The sequence below is a fragment of the Halyomorpha halys genome, unplaced genomic scaffold, assembly GCF_000696795.3.
Source record: "Halyomorpha halys isolate HHAL.00 unplaced genomic scaffold, Hhal_1.1 Scaffold65.1, whole genome shotgun sequence".
In the NCBI taxonomy this organism is placed as follows: Eukaryota; Metazoa; Arthropoda; class Insecta; order Hemiptera; family Pentatomidae; genus Halyomorpha; species Halyomorpha halys.
The window spans coordinates 540723-550262 of NW_027109066.1; the positions used below are offsets into that span (position 1 = coordinate 540723).

A 9540-nucleotide genomic window follows, 5' to 3' on the forward strand; every position below is an offset into this window, starting at 1 on the left:
TTATTTCTGAGGGATGAAAGGCATTAGGAGGAAGGGTCATTTGGAGTGGAATTGTAATCTCTGCTTCAATATGTTCAAGATGAGTTTGATTAAGGATATCAGGATGGAAGTTAAAAGTTTTGAACATTTGAGTTTTTTCTTCATCTGGTCGTGTCCAAGTCTTATTTTCAGTGAGAAGTGGATGGTTGAAGGATTTCTATTTCAGTAGCCTTTTAGTAGTTCTCCATAATGATTTGTCAGTGGTATTTAAGTTTTCTGTTAAGTTCTGGAATTTTTGTATTCTGAGTTTTCTAATTTCTGCTTTTAGTCTGTTAGTCAACGTATTGTAATGAGTTTTGTCCGAGGGATATCTTGTTCTGTGCCACCTCGCTCTTGCCCGGCGTTTTTCTATTAATAATGCTTGTATGTGACGAGGTAAGTTGTTTTCTCTAAAACGTTTTTTGTTCATTGGTGAAGTATTGTTAGTGATAGTAGTTATCACCTATCCATCTAGACAGTATTTCGATAGCAGAGTCGATCTGTTCTTTTTGTTTTTAGTGAAATTTTCAAGTCTCTAGATCAGTCCGAAAATTTTTCCAGTTTACCTGTCCTGTAACCATTGAAGGGGGAGAGGTTCTAGGAATAGGATTTGAAATAGAACCGGGCTTTTTAGAATATTTAGTGTTAAAAAGTGAGTTTGAGTAATTTTCAACCAACGTTTTTTTTTTAATTCCCCTACCTAGTCATATCTTCTTCCTCTATGCAAAGGACATTCGATTGTACCGATTATTAATAAAAACAATTTGTATTTCAGGTGGCAGGAGAAAAAAAAAAAGAAGTATTGGAAAAAATAAGTATGAATTAGGAAGAAGCAATGATTATGTAATCAGATATGGAAGCAGTGATGTTAAACGCGGATATTTTAAACTGATAAAAAAATTTTTCGTACACCCAGATTTTAATCCTTCATTTTTATTCAATGACTTCGGAGCCATTGCTCTTGCAAATGATCTTGAATTCGACAAAAAAACTCAACCTGCAAAACTGCCCGATGGAAATGCCACAGAAACTGCAGCCGAACTCCAAAAAATGTCAGAAACAAGAACAGTATGCAATGCTTACGGTTGGGGTATCAGTACCGCTAGATCTTACAATTTCTTGCAGGTCGTCAGCTTACATTTGACTAAGGCAGATACTTGTCGGACGATACTCGCAAAAAGATCTTGTAAGATATTCATAAATGTAATGTAAATATCGTCTAATGATACATTATTGTTTACATTGGTAACTAGCTATCGTTAAGGTAATTACCAATATTACTCATGTTTATATCAATCATACATATTTTCCTTCTGTTTGGTATCTGAGTAAGAGTCTCTTGGACATATATTGAACGGATCTATGATGGTTTTCCACACGCAGGCAGGGTCTGTTAAATGAATTATACCAAGGACTAATGGCAAATTGGCAGTTGATTCAAAACCGTAGGTTTTTTACCCATTGTTAGTCGACGCCAATCAAATAACCCCCGCTGACCGTTTTTTTACATTTAAATATTATAATACAGAGGTAGTGTGATCTCGTCCTCGCTGTGCCCCTAGATAACCAAACAAACGATTACATAGTCACCAGGCTGCTAAACATGGAGCGAGCAATACAAAACCAGGCCAATTTAAACTTGACAACTTTAAACGAAAGGCTCTCTTTTGTAATACTGGTTGTTTGAACAATGAAAAGTACACTGAATAAAAACATTTTATATCTGAAAATAAAATTAACAATCTTTGCGTTGTTGAGCAAGCGTTGCTGCTGATTCTCCAGACTGCCAAATTTACTCACTTCCAAGAGCTAGGCAGATAGGATCAGGAATAATTGTTGGTACGAGGTATTCCTTCATAGTCAAGTTCCAAATTAAAAAGGAAATGGATGCAAATACTAAATTTGAAGGGGTGAAAATAAATCTATTATCAAGGATCCTTCACCACCAAATATTTATAGTATATAGTCCTCTTAATAATAACCCGAATCCATATTGGCTGGTAGACTCTTGGACTGAAAAATCCGTTTTGAATGGAGACTTCAATTCACACTCTATACGTTGGGGCTACACTAAGTCATAATCAGCAGGAAAAACTGTGGAGAAATTCATTGATACAAATATGATTGAGATTGTGGAAAAAGAAAATTTCGAGCCCCTTTTTGATCGGCCCAATCTCAGCTGACATCCCAAGAAGAGATGCATTGGCCACGATTGTCTGCAGAGTCATCTCCACAAGATAGGCCTCGGGATCCAAAGTCTGGAGAAAACCTTGAGACATACCCTTCTCTGACAGAATTTAGAAAAAACATTTGCCAATGAGCATTTAAAAAGATTTAATGCATATTGGATAGCAAAACGTCAAATGGTCGAACGACCGACGACTTCGGAATGAAAAAAAAAATTATAATACAAAATATAAATACATCTATTTCTTCTAAAAATAAAACAAAGTTTTAAAGAAAACAATAAAAAAAAAAGTAATTCAATTAAAGACTAAGAACATTAACAAATCAACTTGGCGGGAACAGACGGGATTTCTTATATAATACAAAGAAGTGAAACTGTAGTTTTAATTTACTTACGATATAAATTGCATATACCTGCTGGATAAGATGGAGGTTGTGATTTCCTGTATCCTAGACAATAGTTTTGATTCTTGACTTATCTAATAAACGTATTTTGTTGCAGTGGGTATAATGGATGAGGACGTCCAGCTGTGTACCTTGGAAGAATGGGAAAAGAAGGATGCCTGCCAGGGTGACTCCGGAGGACCACTATCTTGCAATGGTGTGATCTGGGGCATCGTTTCCTGGGGCGAAGGATGTGCTAGGCCTGGAAACCCGGCGGTTTTCGCGAGAGTGGATGTAGCCAGGAGGTGGTTAGAAGAAGATGTATACCACAGGTCACTTGATCGCTCAACACAACATGACTTTAGTATATATAGTCCAAAAAATATTACTATTTTAATATTAAACGTTTGTTTCATCCTGTTCCTAACTGATTACTTGTCAAAATGAAATAAAATTGTGTCTGATAATCAACATAACATGATGGTAGATTTTAGTATCTTTGCATTTATTTTACTATTATGGAAATTCAAATATAATCAAGAACATCATAACAACGGCTCAACAAATATTATACTAAATCAAGATAACAATAAGTCTACTCATTCATGAGATAGCTACAAAAAAAAAAATTTGTGTTGAGCACTAAACTAATGAATTATCTTTTCTCTTGCTCATGTTACCTTATTTGAAAACAATTTAAAAGATACTAAAGGAAACGGTCTAATCTAGTCAATCAACTGAATTCAGAAGAATCTTCTAAATCTAAATCTCAATTTATATCCAAAGAATACTCTTTGAAGTACATTTTTAATATACATCAAGGGTCAAATGTCAATGCTCAGAATTATACCTGTAGGAAAATTAAAAAAAAAAAATGTCGTGTATTACAACCTAACATTTACGTAAAGCGGAAAAGAAGTAAGTGTGCAGGGAAAGAAATAATCCCTCTTGGAAGGCGGTTAATATTATAAACCAATCGACGTATCGTCAGGTCAAGAAATAATTGTTCCCGCCTTGTTTGGCCAATAGTTAACAATTACCGGCTTATCCACTCACGAATTCATACTAATCCTGTCTAATGGATTCATACGATCCTGTGTGGAGATATTGTAATGGATTCATACTAATCCTGTCTAATGGATTCATACATCCTGTGTGGAGATATTGTAATGGATTCATACTAATCCTGTCTAATGGATTCATACGATACTGTGTGGAGATATTGTAATGGATTCATACTAATCCTGTCTAATGGATTCATACGATACTGTGTGGAGATATTGTAATGGATTCATACTAATCTTGTCTAATGGATTCATACGATCTTGTGTGGAGATATTGTAATGGATTCATACTAATCCTGGGCGGAAGTTGTCTCGTGGATTCATACGATCCTGTGTGGAGATATTGTAATGGATCCATACTGATTCGGTGTGAAGGTATTATGATGGATTCATACTAATCCTGTCCATATTTTGTCCAATAGAAGAATAATAAATAATAAAATACATGTTTTCTCATGTAAATATTGTTACTTTCATTGATAAAAAATTAGGTACGGTTCAGGCGGCACAAACTATTTTGAGATGAAATCAATGTTTCAAAACACCAATTCCTTCATAATTTACGACAGAAATACTCTCTCTTACTTTATTAACAGAATAAAGTGAAGCTAAAAGGCGGGTAATGTATTTAGTGGTGTTCCATAACCAGCCCATCAGAAGGTTTCAAGCAAACCGCTCAACCGATTTTTAAGTTAGATTATTTACTGAGATCTCGCAATTCTTTTGTAACAATTTGCCCCCCAAAATAATGAAATTAAATCTTATTTTGACAACGAATATTGAAGGTCGAAGTCTCGAGTACAGTGAATCTAAAATGAATTTGCCTGTGGGTAAAGGGTGGGGAGAGATGTAGTGGCAAAAGTCTCCCCCCCCCTCCACCCTCCAATCTTCTCTACACTAAGACTGTTCCAACCACCATGGGTAGTAAGTGTTTTTCTCTTCAAATTCCGTACAATGCATACCGTAGTTCTGAATAGTCAGAAGTGTTTGTTGGAACAGACCTGCTCAGTTGACTGAACTTCCTAACGTTCCTTTCCTATCCTCGACGTCCTTCAACTTCACATGTAGGATTCCTCGTATCAATTTTTTCAAAGCTAATTTTAATTAATATTGCGACACTACCATATAATATTAACATGTCAAATGAACTAGGTAGAGATAAAACTATCCAATCTCAATCAAAAAACGTAATCATGTCTACCAACCGAGAGGTTGCGAGTTCGAGCCCGGCCCCATCTGGGATTATTACAAGCATAAAATTGTACAAAACTCAGTCACAGCCTCCCCCCCCGGGTATTTTTATGGCCCGTTAGCCAATGGGTGGCACTCACAAAAAATAGGCGAAGGAGTCACGAACCTATTCCACGAACAAACCACGTCTAGAAAGACTTAGAGCCCCATGGTCTGTCGCCCATATAACCTTAGAATGGAGAAAAGAACAATTTTGCAATATATATATAAAATTTCAAAAATATAAAACGATAAACGAAAGTTTCGGTCGGTTTGTGTCTCTAGAAAAATCTAGACACCCCCCATTGTTTTTCTTACCAGAAACGTTTTAATTATCAGTTTTAAAAGGAGATCCTTTCCCTCCGGGATAGTGTGTTTGCTATTCACGATGACTGGCGGCAGTGTCTGGGATTTGTTTGTAGAGGTCTCCGTTCTTTGAGAATTTGTAGTCCTGGCTTCTGTTGGTTGATCACGCAACACATCGTATTTATTAGGGCTTAAAATTGTGTCCACTCGCGGAAGGTCTTTAGGGTTTAACTGTGACTTCATTCCTTGCACTCCCGCCTTCGCTCGTGTACGACGAGGAGACAGCATAGAATTGTTGGAAACTATTGTAAATTCGACAGAAGCCGTTTCGATATCAGATTCAAGATCCGTATCGTTCGGGAGATCTGTTGCGTGAGCTAATTCCAACGCTGTGGCCATCGATATCCATATTAATATCCGAGAAAGAAATTTTTAATTACACCTGGCTTATAGAAGGACAGCTGAATCACTTTGAACAAAGTCCTTTCGTCACCAGCTTGGAGCACAGAGCGACCCGAATAGACGAACACTGGCACTCAACTATTCCATAATATTTATTCACATTGTAAGTGTGGCACTATTTATATAGAGTTAGTATTGTGCTATATATATAGGCTTCGTTCAAGATTAAGAACTTCCGAGAACTTCCTAAATTCAGATATTCCTGTACAACATGTCTGGACTTAGTTGTAAGTTATTTAACTAAATTTGTGTGACTTCCGAATAGATATTAAAGCACATGGTAAACTGGTCAGGTGCCACCTCAGTTAAAAATTCTGTTTGGGTTAATGAGTGGAGTGTAATTTAATTTAAGGACTTGAAAATGAAAGAGAATGAATTTATTAACAATTTATAGGATTTTTGAACAAAAGGGAAACAATAAACTGGACTCTATGTGAGGTTATAAACGAGTAGGCAAAATAAACGTGTGAATTTATAATTTCTAACTGGGCTCAGGGCCCTGTTTCATAATAAAGTACAAACTAATACTATTAGTCTTTCAGATTTATCTTAATTCAATTACACTGACTTGTACAATAGTAACTTGTACTTTAGTATTTTTTAATTCCTGTAATATCACTAATTGTAATCACTATCATGAAAAAAATAAGTATTAGTATTATTAATACACTAATTTGTACACTTGTACTATCAACTAATACTATTAGATTTCATTATGAAACCTGTTTAGAGGAGGAGCAGCGAAAATGGTTTATTAATTGATCGTTATGCATGAACTTGAGTACTATTATACTATATGAACTTGGTACTATATATACTTGGGTACTATATGAACTTGGGTACTATATATACTATAGGTTTTACTGCGTGTTCCTATAGTAATGATTAATCGTTAAGTACGCTCTTTATTTGTCAAAACAACAATGTTTATACCTGCATATAAAACAATGGATTTACAATTATTATCAACAGAAATATTCAGCTTTTTTTTAGACGACGAAAAAAGCACACATTAGTTCTTCATTATTAATTGTTAGTAATTGATCATATGGTGAGAGGTTTCAAATGGGTTTGCCACTAAAACAAATGTAAAATAATGGAACATTAAATAAATTATATATAAAAATAGATTTAAAAGAAATATAGTAGAGAAATAAAAATGTTGTTAATAATTTCGACAGTTGGAAACCCATTTCAATACAGTCTCTTTGCTAACGTCGACTATTGCCACTGAAGACGTTAATAATCTTGCCACCACAAGATGAAAATGAAACAAACTTGGGTGAATGAAGGCGGCATCCTCTTTCTTCTTCCTGCTACTCGTCTCCGGTTGGGAACCAGCTCTCTGAGTTACCCTCGCATGGTAATGTTCATGGAAGAGGGGAAGAAAATATTTGCTCAGAGTAAAAAATTACTCTCTTTACTTTGCTTGGACTTTGGACTAGCGAGTGTCTTTTTTTATATCTTGGCCACAAGCGGCGCTGGTGGTACTATGCATATAGAGGCATTTGCGAGAATTGTGGGGGCCACCTTCTGTTCATATATTCCGTTTGAACGGAATATATGTTTTTATTTATTATTGTTAACTTATGTAAATTAAATCCAGGCTTTTTTTCTCGGAGTATGTTACAAAGCAAGCACTATATTTTATTTCATTTTTTTTTTTTTTTTTTTTTGGAGTGCTGACAGACTTTGCAGATCTTTGGCGCCCGAAGCAGTCTTTTGCACTCTTGCCTGTCTTGGGCTACAGCTTTCTATTTTGCCACATGAAGCTCTTTCGCATCTTTGTTGATTCTGATTTATACATCTGGTACTTGGCTTCCCATGAAGTCTCTTGCCAAATATAGTGGGACTCATTGTTGTGTAGAGGTGTCCTAATGGATGGCTTCGAACCACATGTCCAGCATATCGTAACCTTTATATCATGAGATATTGAACAGTCCCTCCAAGCAGTTCACTGTTAGTACTCTTCCATCTATTGAGGCTCTAATCCCAGATAGATCCAGTAATAGGATCAGTAATCGATTCTGTTTTTTAGGGATTTATAGAGATTCTAGGGATTTCAGTATTCTTGACAGAGAATCTATTCGGGATTGTTATACACTGGTTTGTCTCAGTCCGTTGGCGCAGTATGGGACAGTGATATGTTTTTAATTTATGTTAATGTGGGACTAAATTACAAAAAAAAATATCTGTTGGAAGTGTTGTAATTACTCTTTAGATAACCTATCCAAGTAGATACTTGGAGGAAGAAGAGTAAACCCTTAAGGCGAGGCGTAATAGGCGACATGAAAGGATTAGCAAATCATAGTTTCATAAATGGGGGAATTTCTTATTCTTATTACCTCAGTATAAACCTAGAAAATAGTCACTTTCCCTTTCTTGGAGAGTATGGTATGCTCCTCTGTAGACGTAAATAAAGTTGAAACATGTTTGATTCTTTGTATTTTCTGTGTGTGCGTTAATTTTTATAAGAGATCAAGACACTATAACCATGAATGGACTAGAATGCGATTTTATAGTCCGTGATTAAGAGGACTTACTGTTAACTACAGGTCACCCTGCGAACGGTCCCATTCATTTATCTTGTAGGGACACTGCTACTATCGTCATGGGTCAACCTGGCGCGACCTTTCTGCCGAGACGATTTTCAATTATTGTGTAAATACTGTAGCTTAAATTATGTATAACCATGTAAATTTTATTCATAATTTAGATAACTGTGCCGCTCCTGCAATCAAGCGCTCTTAGCGGACTATATGTGAACTAACTATTGTATTAGTCGAAGAAGGTTATATAGAGAGATACGAAAAGATTTTTTTTTTGTGTGTCAACTGATTGACTATCACTTTCATTTTTAATAGCAACTGGAAAAAGATAATTTATTGATATAAATAGTAGATTAATTATCACAAAACTATTTTTATGATTATTAAGGCACTTCAATATCAAACCTCGTAGCATCCTAAATAACGTAAATTTAGTGTTTCTTCTTCTAACAGAACGTCCTTATGGTTTCATATAATTATATTGTTGCGCATAGAAATATTAAAAGTATATGAGGAGTATCATTGTAATCTTGATGTGCACATTACTGTTTGGCCCATGATATGACCTTATTTTATACGTTCGAATTTTAATCAGAGAAACAACTTAAGACCAAAGTTACTAAAATCGACGATCACTTTACGTTACTTATCAGACACTGTTTTATTTCATTTTGACAAGTAATCAGTTATAAATAAAATAAAATAAATGTTTAATATTAAAATACAAATATTCTTTAGACCCGAAATCATAAACACTTTGGACGAACAACCAGGTAGAGGTATGTGGAATACAACATCTTCTAACCACCTCCTAGCTACATCGGCTCTTGCGAAGATGCCCGGATGGCCAGGTCTAGCACACCCTTGGCCCCAGGATACCAGACCCCAGATCACACCGTTGCAGTATAGAGGTCCTCCAGAGTCACCCTGGCAGGCGTCTTTCTTTGCTTTTTCTTCCAGAGTACAAAACTGGGTTTCATTGTCTACTCTTCCCACTACAACATATCGCACATTCAGACTGAAAGTGACACAAATCCAAAAGTAATGTTTTAAGGAAGTGGAATAAGAAGTTTTAAATAATAAATATAATAATATTGTGTATAGTTCGAATCTATCCACGATAGAATTTAGCCAGATATCCCTAGCTTAATGCTATTCCAATAGCTCCCGTTTTATTTACGATAAGTAAGGCTCGTATTTAGCCAATTAGACAAAGCGTACTGTCATTCGTAAACCAAACTTCCTCAGAAAATATAAAGAGATAGTACATAAAAAGAAATCAGCCACAGAGTCTTGCAGGATTGTAACTTCGTTCTTCCGGGTACTATTCCTGTAGATAC

At 35.6% G+C, this 9540-nt stretch overlaps 2 protein-coding genes across 5 annotated transcripts in view; one reads left to right on the forward strand and one right to left on the reverse strand.

Annotated features, from left to right (window-relative positions):
- Nucleotides 1–3065, forward strand: part of LOC106692649 (trypsin 3A1) — a 7723-nt gene extending 4658 nt beyond the window's left edge. For all 3 annotated transcript variants that reach the window (XM_014438708.3, XM_067047279.1, XM_014438707.3), the window contains 2 exons: nt 794–1204; nt 2708–3065. In XM_014438708.3, coding sequence (XP_014294194.1) covers nt 794–1204; nt 2708–3036 — 740 coding nt within the window. In that variant the 3' untranslated portion in view covers nt 3037–3065. The remainder of the gene's footprint in view (nt 1–793; nt 1205–2707) is intronic.
- A 5795-nt stretch (nt 3066–8860) lies between these two features.
- Nucleotides 8861–9540, reverse strand: part of LOC106692651 (trypsin-7) — a 5211-nt gene continuing 4531 nt past the window's right edge. For both annotated transcript variants that reach the window (XM_067047280.1, XM_014438710.2), the window contains exon 3: nt 8861–9195. In XM_067047280.1, the coding sequence (XP_066903381.1) occupies nt 8867–9195 (329 nt within the window). In that variant the 3' untranslated portion in view covers nt 8861–8866. The remainder of the gene's footprint in view (nt 9196–9540) is intronic.